General features: G+C 44.7%; 1 protein-coding gene across 1 annotated transcript in view; it reads left to right on the top strand.

Moving 5' to 3' along the window:
• The first annotated feature begins 2,441 nt into the window (after window positions 1–2,441).
• The window catches only part of MSRA (methionine sulfoxide reductase A), a 569,740-nt gene continuing 556,966 nt past the window's right edge, over window positions 2,442–15,215 (top strand). Inside the window, exon 1 of the mRNA XM_004707633.2 lies at window positions 2,442–2,668. Coding sequence (XP_004707690.1) covers window positions 2,533–2,668 — 136 coding nt within the window. The 5' untranslated portion in view covers window positions 2,442–2,532. The remainder of the gene's footprint in view (window positions 2,669–15,215) is intronic.

The following is a 15,215-nucleotide window of genomic DNA, read 5'->3' as shown; positions in this document are numbered from 1 at the left end:
ACAACTGCATCGATTCTCCTTTGGTCTTCCTTACTCTTTTAAAAAAATTCATTTTATTGGGGCCCGTACAACTCTTACCACAATCCATCCATCCATTGTGTCAAGCACATTTGTACGTTTGTTGCCATCATCATTCTCAAAACATTTGCGTTCTGCTTGAGCCTTTGGTATCAGCTATTCATGGTCTTCCTTATTCAATGTCCAACTTCCACCAGGTGCTCAGTAGGAGAGAGAAGAAGGTTGGAAAAAGAGTTACAGGCTTGGAAACCCTCAGGGGCAGTTCTATCCTCTCTGACAGGGTTACTGTGAGTAGGCACGGACTCATAGCGGTGACTTTGTTGTTTGGTCTGCACAGATCTTTTTAAAAAAGATTTTGTAATAAAGACAGTCATGAGGGGTCTCTTGTTGCTCCATCAGGATTGGTGAGGACAAGGAGGACAGCTCTCTTCTATTCCAGTGCTGTAGTTTTGAGGATCCATATGAGTTGAATTGACTTGATGTCAATGAGTGAGTCTTCGGGGTCATTCCCTTAAGATGCCTTCTTTATTCTTCACCTTTGTTCCTGCTTTATCTGTCTTTTCCATAGGCAACCTATTCCCCACAGCCTTATCGGATTACCACGGATACTGCTCAGGGTTAGTGCCCCTGCCTGTGTCCTTGTGAATTGTGGTGATCAAAAAGTGAATGTGGGGTACTTGAGATGGCATTAGACCTGGATGCCTTTGATTCCAAGCACGAACGCAAGATTTACAAAGCCCTGTAAACTCTATGCAGGTTGCTATGAGTCGAAATGGCAGTGGATACACACATCTTTGGTGCTTTGAGTTAGCCTTTGGGCTATTCATTGCAAACCAACCCATTCCTGGCTATCCTGGCTTGTTTTTGGAAAGCCCAAGGGGATGTTCTAGTCTACTCTAAATAGATTCTTTTTGAATTTGGAATCGACTACATGAAAGTGGATTTGACTTGGGGTTGGATACATCTAACAAGTGAGGACTTGAAGCAGTTGTGGGTGAAGATCAAGGACTGTAGCCTTTAGTATGGATCACAACTCAATGTAAAGAAAACAAAAATCCTCACAAGTGGACCAATAGGTAGCATCATGATAGATGGAGAAAAGGTTGAAGTCGTCAAAGGTTTTGTCTTGCTTAGATCCATAATCAATGCTCATGGTAGCAGCAGTCAAGGGATCAAAAGACAAGTTGCATTCGGTAAATCTGCTGCACAAAACCTCCTTCAAGTATTGAAAAACAAGGATGTTACTGTGAGGACTAAGATGTGCCTGATTCAAGCCGTGGTATTTTCCATCGCCTCGTATGCATGTGAAAGCTGGGCAGTGAATAAGGAAAACAGAAGCAGCATTGGTGTCCTTGAATTGTGGTGCTAGAGAAGAACATTCAAAGTACTATGGACTGCTAAAAGGGTAAACGCATCTGTCTTGGAAGAAACATGGCCAGAGTGAGGGGTAAAGCCAGTGTTCCTTAGAGGAAAGGATGGAGACACGTTGTCTTATATTGGTTATACAAGTTGTCAGGAGAGACCAGCCGCTGCAGAAGGACATCATGTTTGGTAAAACGTATGAGAAGTGAAAAAGAGGAAGGCCCTCAAGACGATCGACACACTGGCTGCATCGATGGGCTCAAGCATAGGAACAATTGTGAGGATGATGAAGACCAGGCAGTGTTTCCTTCTGCTGAGCATAGGGTTGCTGCGGGTCAGAAACAACTCCTTGGTACCTAACAGCAAACACAAGGAGCCCTGCTGGTGCACTGGTTAAGTGCTCGGCCACTAACTGTAATGTTGATGGTTCCAATTTCAAATCCTCTTAGCTTTCCAGAGATAGGTGTGGAGGCAGTTTGCTTCCTTAAACAACGGAAGGGTTCCATTGGCTACGGGGTCCCTGTGAGCTGGAATTGACACCAGGACACGGGGATTGGTTTTAAAAAATTTTTGGTACACACCTAACATTGAATGCCTTGCCTTTTCCTTGCTTTTTGAGACATGTGATTAGTTTTCATTTTGACTAAATGCTAATTATTTTAGTAACTTATTATGGCTCCAATGGAAACATACACATTCCAAGAGTCCCCAAGGAGATGGTGGAATGTACATGAACTTTAATATGACATTCTTAACCCAAGGGCGGGGCAATCTTATTTTCTGAGTCTTTGTCCCTGGACTTAATAATTAGTACAGTTGCTCTTTGCCCGAGAACTCTGTCCTTGCCAGTGTGCCCCAAAGCTGGCTGGGTGCCATCATGACCATGCACCCTCAAGGGAAAGTACACGCCTACAGCCGGTCTTGCTCTAGGCCTCCCTTAGGTAACCTCGATTCCTGGGCGGTGACTTGCACAATTGGGAGCGCTCGCGGCCTGGGGACCCGCGCCGCCCGCGGCGAGACCCAGTGCACGCCGGTCGCGCGCTGCAGCCACCAGCCGCCAAGGGCACCCATCTTAGTCTCAGCAGGCAGCAGTTCCGCGTGGGCCGCGCCCTTGTGCCTCCCAGCGCGGCGGCCCGGACCAGCGCTCCGCCCATGCTCTCGGCCGCTCGGAGGGTTCGGCAGCTGTTCCACAGCTTTGTTCCTGCGTCAACAATGGGCGATTCTGCATCGAAAGTCCTCAGCGCCGAGGAGGCCTTACCCGGGCGGAAGGAGCCACTACCAGTAGCGGGTAAGGACGAGAGCACGCGCGGCGGGCGTGGGCGTCGCTCCTGCGCAAGCGCACCAGCCCCGGCGGCGGGGGCTGCTCCCTCGGCCCGGGAGGAAGGCGGGAGTCACCGTGGTCTGGTCTTGAACCTGGAGGCCCGCGCAGGCGCAATGAGGCGCCCGCACCGGGGGAGAGAGCGGGCAGGGCCAGGTGCGTTCAGACTTTGCCCAAAGTAAAACAAGACAGAAGACGCTGCAGGAATCTAGTGTGTTGATATAACCTTGACATTGGGTAAATAAATCCTGGGGCGGCCCCAAATGTTGCATTGGAAAAGCACGGACCGATTTTCCCGCCCTTTCTGGTAGGCGGGCGCCTCCGTTTTGTACCGCTCCCCTCCCCGCCCCCCACTTTCATTTCTCTGTTGCACGAGGCGTAGTTTCTGCCCACTTGCCGCGCAGCGATGGTGCTGAGGGGACAGGCTTCGCAGGGAGGATCCAGAAGGATGAAAAGGGTTGACGTATCGCAGTTCGATGCTGGGGCTGCTGGAATGATCTGCAGCCGGTTAGCCTGGGTTTCCCGAGCCGGCAGAAGCGAACAGTCGGGGTTCCTAGTTGGGGTGGACCAGTGTGGGATCAGTGGTGCGTAGGTGACATTTCCGAGTAGGATGTCAAACTTTCCCCCTGCCGTCCCCCGCCCCTTCACCCCACTCTGCCGTCACCAATCCAGTCAATGCTTTCAGAAATCACACATAACTGGAAAAATAACCAAGTGCTTGCATGCTGCCCACGAGCTGATTCAGATAGTAGTTAAAGCGCTAAGCTGCTAAGGAAAGGCCGGTGATGGACCTGCCAGCTCCTCCGCTGGGGAAGATGGGGCATTCTGCTTCTGTAAAGATTATATACCTTGGGAGCTCTATAGGGCAGTTTTCAAGACATGCTAAATGTTAGAAAAGCCTTCACAAGCATACTCTCTATTTCTGTCGCAGACATACAACACAGCTTTGCCCATCTGAGGACCATGATATCTTTGAGTAGGAGTACCTTATGAACAAGCCCCAGACCACTGCCATTACGTCGATACGGATTTATAGTGCCCCTATAGGAGAGAGGAAAACCGCCTCATAGGGTTTCTGAGGCTGTATGTCCTTAAGGGAGCAGACAGCCTCGTCTTTCTCCCTTGGAGAGGCTGGTGGGCTCAAACTGCTAACCTTGTGGTTAGCAGCCCAACTGGTGACCCACTACTATACCTGGGTGTCTAAAAGACCATTTCAAGACCTGTCCTGAAGTGCAGTGCAGTCGGAGAATATCCATATACCCACAAGGAAGACTGGTTAATTGGACTATTATTCAGATCTACATGCCAACTCTTACATGCTTGCAAGCAGCTATCAAAGGCATGATATTCAGGCCTTATTTTGGTGGGACAAAGTGGAGGCTGGCTGCTCCTGTAAAATTTATAGCCTTGGAAATCCAATATAGGATTGTTATGATTCAGAATAGACTGTGGAACTAGGTAGGATTCACCAGTAGTAGCCAAGTGGCTCTGTCAAGTAAGTGTTGGACTGCTGACTGCATAGTGGGTTGTTCAAACCCACCAGCCAGTCCATGGGAGAAAGATGAGACTGTCCTGAGAAGACCTATATAGGGGTCCCTGTGAATCTGAACTGACTCAATGGCAGTGGCTTTTTTTTTTTTAATTCACCTGTAACAGCAGGAAGAATGAGAGTCAGGAACAGGAGGAGGATATGGAAGACATGTGTGGCTGATTGCCTCCAGAAGAATGGCCTCGATGCTGTGGGAGGGACAGCTGATGTCAGAATAGGGTCAGGAGAGTTGGACGGTGGAGGCTTTCTGGCCATGGTGTGGGGAAAGCTGAGTGTCTTTGGGCAGGAAGCTGGCTTGCAGAATGGAGTGCCCTTTGAGCATCTGTCAATACTAAGAGAAGAAAGGAAAGACCCCAATGATGTCAGAAGAGTATCCAAAACTTGCTGTGGAAGATCGAGCACCAAAAGCAAAAGAAAGAAATGATGAAGTGAAAGAGCTGACTAGGAAATTTCAAAGGGCAATTCAAGAAGACAAAGTAGAAGTTTTCAAAGACTTGGCATTAAGGATTCAAAAAGGAAGAACACACAAGCTGAAAGAACTGAAGGGAAACAGTCAAGCCTCTTGTTGAAATTTACTGAAGGATTCCACAGGCAAACTTTCCTCCTGCTTGCTCTTCATGAGGTTTGCAGACTTAGACAACCAGATTCTTCTTCCGAGCCTGTCGTAGTCTGGATGCTGTCATGAAGCCTGCCTACCATGGCTGACCCTGTTGATACCTGAAATTCTGGTGACGTAGCCTTCAGCATCACAGAAGCCAACACAGTGCAACAAACTGACCAACAACTGGTGGTGTCTTTGTATTGCACTGTGGTGTTGGCAAAGATAGTGAATATTCCATGCACTGCCAGATGAAGGAACACCTGCTCCTTCCGAATGTCCCTTAGAAGTGAGGGTGGTGAGACTTTTTCTTATGTATTTGGGCATGATGTCAGGCGGGATCAGCCCCGGGAGAAAGGATATTGTGCTTGGTTGGGGGCAAAAAAGAGGAAGATCCTTAAGGAGATGGCTTGACACAGCTGCAGCAATGGGTTCAATCACAGCCACCTCGTTAAGATTGAGAAGACAGGATAGGATTGGGCAGTGTTCTTGTTGTGGAGAGGGTCACCAGGAGGTGACACCTACATGATGGGACATTACAGTGACAACAACATGTCGATTTTTACTTGCACCTTGACGCTCTCAAAAATGGTGTGATATATCCTGCATGCTTTTGATGTTAGGAGACAAAGCCTGTCTATTTAGTGTGTTTTGCTTAGTGCAGTCACAGTTGTGCACTCTTACTAAATACTTTAGTGTTAGGGTGTCTTTATTCACTTTTATATGATATTTTTGCCTCTTTTTATTGTATTCTTGAGGAAACTTCTATTCAAGAATAAAACCAAAAACTAAACGGACTGTTGTCAAGTCGATCAGACATACAGCAACCTTACAGGACAAGAGAGAAATGTCCCTGGGGGCTTCTGACACTATCTCGCTTTATGGGGGTAGAACACCTCTTCTTTCTCCTGAGGATCAGGCTGGGCGTTTTGAACTGCTGACTTTTTAGTTAGCAACCCAACTCATATCCATTACACCACCTCCTACCCAATTATAAGCAGGTAGTACTGTTGGATCTCTCAGGGGAGAGGTATACCTCGGTCCTTGGCTCCGTGAGAGAAAGAATTCACACCGAAGCCTGGTTTGTGACCTAAGTGAGTTTTATGACAGAAGTTTTAGGTTTACACAGGCACCCACAGGGCCCCTCACCCCGTGCAGCCTCCCTAGAAGCTGCTTGGAAAGTCACTCGGTCGGCCGTGGGCTTCTGCCTATTTCAATTATTCCGCAGGGAGGCGTGGTGGATGGCCCTGGTTGACCCCATTGGCTGAAATTGAATGTACCTGGCCTAGGTGAGCCAATCAGGTGCAGCGCCCACCCAGGTGTACCTCCTCTTCCTGGCCGGAAACCTGAACCTCTGAGCATGCGCATTGTATCACTCCTGCATGGGCTGGTAGCTTGGACCTCTGAGCATGCGTAATGGACACCCCAGTCCCTAAGCTAAACTATCTAACAGTACCACTAGCAAAGTGGTAGATTTGCAGTTTACAAGATTGTAGGATTCAAACTTTCAAACTTCTTTACAGTTTATTTTCTTCCAGTCTACCTAAGGCGGATCCAAACATGAATAGACCTACGCTGGGTGATTGGTTAAAACTAAACCTGGACCAACTGCCTCATTTGAAAGACACTTGAGTTAGTGGTTGGCTCTGGACAGCTCTGGCTGCGTCTTATGAGGGGGTGGATGTCCCCAATCTATTTCAGTTCTGGGGTACAAAGAAATACTCTGAGGACTTTGGGCCCGAGGGAAACGAGGAATTAGTTTTTCTTGAAGAGAATTGGTGGGCAGTTTCTAGAGGGACTTAGTGAAGCAATCTTTAAAACACCCAATGAAAGCCACAGTAGAAAGATCTAGACATATTGTTTCTTGGATCTGGACATACTGATTTTTGGACGGAAAGATTGAACAACATCAGTTCTCCCTAGGTTAATTTATGAACTGGGGATTTTAGCAAAAACAATAAAGGTATTTTGTTTTGTTCTAGATTAGACATGCTAATTTAAAATAGAAAAATAAACAAGCATAGTTATATATACTTCTCTATAAAAGAAGAGCAAAGAGAGAGAATCATCCCTACTGGTTAACGGAAGTAACATTTCATAGTTAATAAATGATATGACATTGTACACGAGGAGGCAGAATAGTGGAACAGAACAGAAAGACCGTAAACTCTTAAATACATATAGGAATGGAGCACATATAAAGGTAGTATCTCAAATCAGTGAGGGAAAGGGATGGCATATTCAATAAGTGGTGTTGAGACAAGTGAATAGCCATATAGAATAACACAGTTGTATCTGCACTGTAACACCTTAAACCAGGAAAAATTCTAAACAGAATATATGGTGATAACTCACACTTACGAGCACTTATTATATGCCAGGTATTATAGTAATTACATTAACTAGTACATTTAATCCTCATAATGACCTTATGAGGTAATACTTATTATTAACCCAATGTACACATGTGGAAAGGGAGGTCCAGAGAAGTTAGGTGACCTATCCAAGGCTACATAGCTAATAAGTGGTGGAGCTGGGGTGTGACCCGAGGCAGCTGTCTCTAGAGACTGTGAGCACAATTCTATTTAGTTAAACGTAAAAAGTGAAATGAGTCAAGTCTGAGTAAGGGAGAATTCATTTATAATCTTGGTGTGGGAAAAGCTTTTTTATCCGTCACTTAACATTTCCAAGTGTGAAAGTATTGATACATTAGATTCTATGAAGATGACACCTTATATATGGCGCAAATCACCAAGTCAATAGATACATTGGGATAAATGTTTGCAACTCATCTCTTCAGTAACAGACCAATTTCTCAAAGATATAAAACCTCCTAGGAATTCATGATAAAAACATTGACACCTCTTAGGGAAAAGAAAAAGGGTATGAGCAGGTTACAGGAAAGGAAGGACAACGGGCTCTTTACACCTATTTTAAAAGATGCTCTACTTCACTCATAATAAGGAGAATGCAGATACCCTTTGTACCGCTGCCCCCCCCCCCCAAGGTTGGCAAAAATCCAGAAGTTAGATGATAAACTCTTTTGGCAAATCCTTAAGCAACAGTGTAAATTGGCTCAGCTTTTTATAGAAGGCAATTTGGCAATATCTATCAGACAGTTAAATGCACATATCTTTTGACCCAGGAATTCAATTTCTGGGACTTCATTTTACAGCTATACTTACATGCAGGCCAACTGATGATTGTATCAGATTATTCACTGAAGCTTTGTTTGCAATAGCAAAAGATTGGAAGCAACCCAAATGCCCATGAATAGGGGCTAGTTAAAGAAATTGTAGTTCATCTTCACAGTAGAATATGCAGCTGTAGCAAAGAACGAGGAAAAAATATATATATGAATGGATATGGAGAGGTTGCCAAGATGACAGTGTTGAGTGAAAAAAACACGGTTCGAAACTGAAAAATCCCAAGTCTATTGCCACTGAGTGGACTCTACTTCTAGGACATCATAGAATTGCCCCAAGGGCTCCCAAGGGCGTAAATCTGTTAATAGAAGCAGACTGCCACAGCTTTCTCCTACAGAGTGGCTGGTGGATTCGAACAGTTGACCTTCGAAGGCTTCCCAGGCTGTAAGTTTTAGGAAGCAGTCTGTCACATTGTTCTTCCGTAGAGTGGCTGGTGGGTTCAAACCACTGATCTTTCCATTGGTGGCCATGTGCTTAGCATGGCTCCCTAAGGAACAGTGACTCCCTAGAACAGTGGACATAATCTGCTAACTTTTGTGTGAATGACCCATTGCCACCATGTCGGTCCAACTCAGAGTGAGCCTACAGGACAGAGTAGAGCTGCTGGACAGTGTTTCCAAAGCTGCTATCTGTTTACAAAAGCAAACTGCCCTGTTTCTCCCGCAGAGCGGCTGGTGGATTTGAACCACTGACCTTTTGGTTGGTAGCCATATGCTTAATCACTGGGCCACCAGGGTTCCTTGTGTGAACAGGGCTAGGAGAGTAATTTTCATGATTGAAGAAACATTCAAAGGATAACTAAAACAAATAACAGAGGAGAAGGGTGGCAATCAGACGAGGAAGGATACATACATAGGAGATTTTATGCTTTAAAAAAAAATCTTTTGATTCTTATAATGTGACTGCATTATTGAATTAAATAACCCCAATTGAATATGATCTCTTAGTCTAATTGACCACCTTTCTATCATCTTTTGTCATACCTATTTAAAGTTTGTGTGCTTTTTTAAATTCCCTCTCTTTTTCTTGTCAAGAGGTTCTTTTTTCCCACTTGCTTTTGCTTTTGTAATCAAAATCTACATTTTGGTGTGATTTAAAAATCTAAATTTAGAGGGTGGAATTGGAATAAGTTAATCCAAGTCATTTTACATTTCATAAATATTCATTTTTTATTGAAGCATCAATTGTGGTGGCATCATTTATACAAAGAAGAGATCTTTGGGGACAAATTCCTTCCACTATTGTGTAGAAGGCATTATGTGTGTTTCTTTTATTTTGAGTGACGTATATAGAATTTTAAAAGAAAATGATAGAAAACATTTCTCCTTTTAGAGAATTTCCCCCAATGTGGGATTAATTTCCAAGTTATAGGACGTGGCATTGTTATATCTCCTCTTTGAATTCTGTCCCTTTGATTATTGGATCCCTGTTCCAGAAGTTCGCAGTGTGTCTCTGAAGTCCCTGTAATAAAGCGTCCCGGGCTCCACAGCTCACTGGAGCTAACCTTTACGTACCTCCCCATCCTTCTTTCCCACTGTGCTCCTGTGGCCTCCCTCTTCTAGCTAAGATACATTGCACTGCTCTGCCTTTGCAGTTGCTCACATGATTATACTCACGTGGAATCCACGCCCTTCTTCATTCGTGTACTAATTCATTGAAATAGTTATTAAATGCCTGCTTAGGTAAGGCATTATGTTAACTCATCTTCTCCACATATCCTTATCCTTTCCGTTCCTTTCTCCCATAAACTTGCCCCCTTTAACTCTTGCCCTTCTCTACTGCCACCAAGAGTTGATGTCAACTCACAGGGACCCTATAGACAGGGTATAACTGCTCCTGTAAGTTTCTGAGATTACAACTCTTTATGGAGTAGAAAGCCTCTTTTTTCTCCCTTGGAGTAGCTGGTGGTTTCAAACTGCTGACCCTGCGGTTAGCAGCGCAGTGTGTAACCCACGACACCACCAGGCCTCCTGGGACAAATACTGAGGCACTGTTTTATGAAATCTTTCTATCAGTGCCTTGCACTGCTACTGAAATATTTCATTGCTAATTTACCAAATCGATGTCTTATTTCCCCAGTTTGACTGTGAGCTTCTTGAAGGGCTCATATTTGGCCAAGTTCTCTCCTTATTTTATAGCCCTTTACAAAGGACCCTGCTCATATCAGGCCCTGATTTGTCAATGTCATGCAGAATTTGGTTAATATCAGTAGGCTTACAATAATTATTTGTTGAACAACTATAAAGTATGTTACATTTTTGAGCTCTTTGTAAGGCCTGGGCCCCTCAGAGCAGTGTCATATATGAGATAATAGACATGCACATATGTTGTAGTACACATTACGGTACATACATACACACACATACCCCCTGCCGTTGAGTCAATTCTGCATCATAGTGATCCTATAGGATAAAGTAGAACTGTCCCAGAGGGTTTCAATAGGTGGTAAATCTTCACAGGAACAACTTGCCACATCTTTCTCTCTTAGTGCAGTTTGAACCACCAGATTTGTGGTTAGCAGCCCAACTCTCCACCCACAATGCCACCAGACTACATGATCCATAGTCTATAAAGGGAGATATGTGTGCCTGGGAGAAATAGGTAGGAATTTGGAGGCTTTGGCTTGTCATTGTTTGGGTGTTTCATTGTATAGCATGGGTAACACTCTTCACGACGGGTACTAGTATGTGGGCATATCTGTATGTGGGCAGACCCACCTGGAGAAAGATAGAGGAGCGGTGTCTCAGTTCTAAAGACCATTAGAAATATGTGCTTTTCAATCTTAGGTGACCCCTGTGAAAGGGTTGTTCGACCCCCAAAGGGGTCTCGACCCACAGGTTGAGAACCGCTGCCCTAGAAGGATGGCAGAAAGAGTAGAGCAAGAGGATGAAGAGAGGAGAGCAGCAAATGCCAACTGCATTGATTCAAAGATAAGGCTGCTGTCAGACACACCCAGACTCTTACCAGATTTTAGTGTAAACTTCGGAGGAAGGTAGGTTGAATTGCAATGATAGAGTTGCTGTATGATGGTATGCCCACAGCTCCACAGAAATTTGATAGGCTTAAACTTTGGGGGAGCATGATAATAACTCAGCTCTGCGCAGCCAAGCCTGGTCTGACTCAATGGACTACAGGAAGGAGAAAGAAAGTGGGAAGTAAAAAGATGGTCACCATGTAACAGAGTGGAGTGACACCCGATTCTTTAAGCATGGTCCACTTCTTATCCTTCTACCTTTCTGTTTGGCTACAGAAATTTTGATGAGACAGGAAAAAGCAACAATGGTGGTGGAAATGGCTTGTTCACAGCTGCTAACCAAAAGGTTGGCTGTTCAAACTTGTGGGATCCAGCCCCACATCCGGATGGGTTCTAAGGGGCTGTTGTATCATTGAGGGATACATTCAAGAGACTTGAGATAAAGGCATGCAAGGGCTCACCTTTTCCAATGGAGACTGGAGCCAGAATGAGGCTGTAAGGTATTCTCTCACAGCCTTCTATAATCTCGGGCATGCAAGCCACGCTAAGTACATATGTAGCAGGAAGGGGTTGTATGAGAGGCATATATATAACATGAGGGGAACAAGCTAGGAGGAGTACACACGCAATAGGAAGGGGGGGTGCTAGAGGAATACATGGTAGATAAGTAACAAGATGGGCAGGTTCTAGAGCTAAGGTGGCAGACTAACCTTAGTTGTCTCTGAGCTGGCTTGATCTTAGATGTCTTTGAGCTCTTCCCTAGGGGAATAATCTATGATCCTTATCAGAAGAGAGTGGGCCCTACATAGAGTTAGATGGTCTGACTGCTTTTGACAGCAGATAATGTTAGGCAGATAGTCTTCAAGCAGTTGACCTTCAAGTGTATATAGTAAGTGACCATGTGCCTGCAAGCACTTTGAAGTTGGCATTGGTACTGGGGAACATTGTGGGGAATAACTTTTACTTAGAAAATGTGACTAACCCCTGGCTATTGCCAAAGAGACACCTGATTGGTGGTGGTGCACTTATAAAAAAAAGAAAGAAAGAAAAATGTGACTGGAGCACATCTCCAACCCATGAGCATGAAGGTCTCCCTCCATGGGAGTCCCAGCTCCCAGACTCCTTAACGTATGCACGTAGGTAATTTGCCCGCATACACTCTCTTCCCTGTTCACTTTCCCACACAAACCCACTGCCCATCTGCTTCAGTGAGCACACATATCACGAGGCATTAGAACCAGCACTGGGGAAATGGGTTGGATTTGATTTAGTCACAGTCTGAAGGGGCTTCAGTTCATGGAAAAATTCCATTTTTTTCTGTTTTTAAAAAATCGTTTTATTAGGGGCTCATACAACTCTTATCACAATCCATACATACATCAATCGTGTAAAGCACATTTGTACATTCATTGCCCTCATCATTCTCAAAACATTTGCTCTCCACCTAAGCCCCTGGCATCAGCTCCTCATTTTTCCCCCTCCCTCCCCGCTCCCACCTCCCTCATGAACACTTGATAATTTATAAATTATTATTTTGTCATATCTTGCCCTGAACGACATCTCCCTTCACCCACGTTTCTGTTGTCCATCCCCCAGGGAGGAGGTCACATGTAGATCCTTGTAATCGGTTCCCCCTTTCCAACCCACCTTTCCAACTCTACCCTCCCAGGGAAAAATTCCATTTGCTTTCCATTTCATTTTCCCACAAAACTTTTGAAGCCCTTTTGTATGCGCTGCTGTAACCCCACACTCAATCAACTCAATTTTAAAACGAAATGCACCCATTTGTTTTCTTTCAAAGGAGTGGCTACACATTTTAATTTTGATTTCTGCCAGTGTTGCTACTGTACTCTCAACCCCCCAATATCAGTCACACTCACCTTTGATCTTTATCTTTAAAAAAAATTTTTGCCTACCCCCTCTGATGTATTGTCTCGATTCTTCATTGCCTTTTTTTGGTATCCTCCCTGAGGTCTCTACCTTTATGTTTCCTGTCCAGTCTATCCTGAGCACCACAATCTGACGTCTGCCTAAAACTCGAGTTTCATGATATGCCTGCTTAGGGAGGAGTGATGCCGTGTGGTCTGTGTGATCACACTGCTCTTCCTGCGGCAAGAGCCTTTAGTATCCCAGCTATCTACCTGCACTCAGGACGTGTGACCCGGCCTCTTGGCTCCATCTCCTAAATAGGGAAAAGCAACAACAATAATAGCAAACACCAAACACACCCATGACTGTCAAATGGATACTGATTCACGGGGCATAGAACTGTGTTCCATGGTTTTTTGGTGTTTTTTTTTCTTCTTTGTGCCAGATTTTTCATGAATAAATCACTAGGCCAGCCTCTTGGTAGATTCAAAATCAATTAGCAGAGCCAATCACATTAACTATTTGTACCACCCAGGGACTCCTCCTTCCTTAGGAAAAACCAACCAACCAAACACAACCAAGCTCATGGCCATGGAGTCATAGCGACTCTACAGGACACAGTGGAACTGCCCCTGTGGGTTTCTGAGATTGAAACGCTTGATGGGAGTGGAAAGCCTCATCTTTCTCTTGAGGGGCAGCTTGTGGTTTTGAACTGCTGACTTTGCAGTTGACAGCCTGATGTGTAACTACATCACTGTCACCAGGGATCCCTCCTTCCTTACAGCCTATCAGAATCTTAGGGGATCTTTTAGGGCTGTACTTAGCGTCTGCAACTTCAATGTAGCCTTTTGAGACTGTTTCGCCTTAGATTGCTTTTAGAGTTGGCGCTGGAACTATGGCCTTGGGGGCCATTTGCACTTACATTCCATTTGAATTGCTTGCCTCCAATCGCTATTTCTCAGTGCTCAGGGCTTGCTATTTCCTTCTTCTGCGTTTCCTGGTCTCCTAGGCAGGTTACAGTACCTGGCTGGCTCAACCAGAGCTCTCAGGTGATGGCTGCTATGTTGCTTAGACTTCTGGGTAATGTAGTCATCCTTGGGTCTCCTATCAGAATGCTCTTCCCATTAGGTGAGCTCTTTGACTACTTTGAGCCTTAATGCCAAATGCTTGATTCTCCCTTGACATTCCCATCTCTTCAGGGTCAGCTGTAACCTCTTCTCTGAAATATGACATAAGGCATAAAGACAGGCATGCATAAAGACAGGCATGCTTCTTTTAATATATCTGTAGGACTTCTGGTATCATTTTGTGTGAGTATCTACAGTATTCCTCAGCAGGGTATATTTCTGATCTATCAGCTTGTTGTATAAGTGTATTACATTTGCATTATAAGACAGCAAAGAATGGTTCTAGCAAAACTGGAAGAAATGCAGAGTGACAGTATGTTTCAATGAATATATTATCATTACATTAAAAAGAAGAGCTAGAGAGAAAATTTAGGAAGATAAAATGTCTTCCCAGAGCACCTACATGAAATGAATTCTTTTGAAAATGTTACTATGGCAAGTAAGGTAATATTCGTGCTGAATTTTCCTTTGTACATTATTTACATTTTACCTCTTTGTCAACATAAACATAATTAATTTGTATCTTACTGTTAAGTAAATTGCCATTTATTTAGGTCAAATATGAAGTGAAAAATGAAAAATCATTGTCCAGATGAGGTCAACAGATCTTACTCAGATGACAAGAGTCATAAAAATAAGTCTTGGAGAGAATTCGTAGTTCTGCAGCTGGAGAAAAATGAAATCTGAAGTAAAAACTGCAATGTACAATAGTTAGCAGATGAACAGAATCCCATATTAAGAGTTTGCAGAATGGAGTAGCCAGCTGTCAAAAGAGCTCTGAGAAAACACTGCATTGCTGAAAACCTCCATTTCCTTCTCTCTCCTTAGGAACCAATTCATAAAGAGCTACGTCATCTAGCAGCCAGCCCTCTGCAGCAACTCGGGCCTGTGCTGGAGTTTCTAGCTAACCGCTTAGCATTCCCCCGCACTGTGCACTGGCCTGAGGACGCGCTGCACTGCGCTCCGCACTCCCTCCAGCCCGGGGCTGCAGCGGGCCTGATAACAGGCTGAGCCTAGCAGTGTCTCTCCGACAACCCGTTGCAGGTTGCTGGGAAACGGCATGACAGGAAGAGTAGAAACTGCAGCAGATTGCCCGCCCTTGGGATGTGAGAGAGGCTCCTGGAGCCTGCATTTCAGATACAACGTTCCAAAAAAGAAACACACACACACACACACACACACACACACACACAC

This window comes from Echinops telfairi, unplaced genomic scaffold (assembly GCF_000313985.2).
Source record: "Echinops telfairi isolate 266 unplaced genomic scaffold, ASM31398v2 ScPeMD7_9;HRSCAF=40, whole genome shotgun sequence".
Lineage (NCBI taxonomy): Eukaryota > Metazoa > Chordata > Mammalia > Afrosoricida > Tenrecidae > Echinops > Echinops telfairi.
Note: the sequence above shows the minus strand (reverse complement) of the source record. Positions and strands in the feature narration are given on the sequence as shown.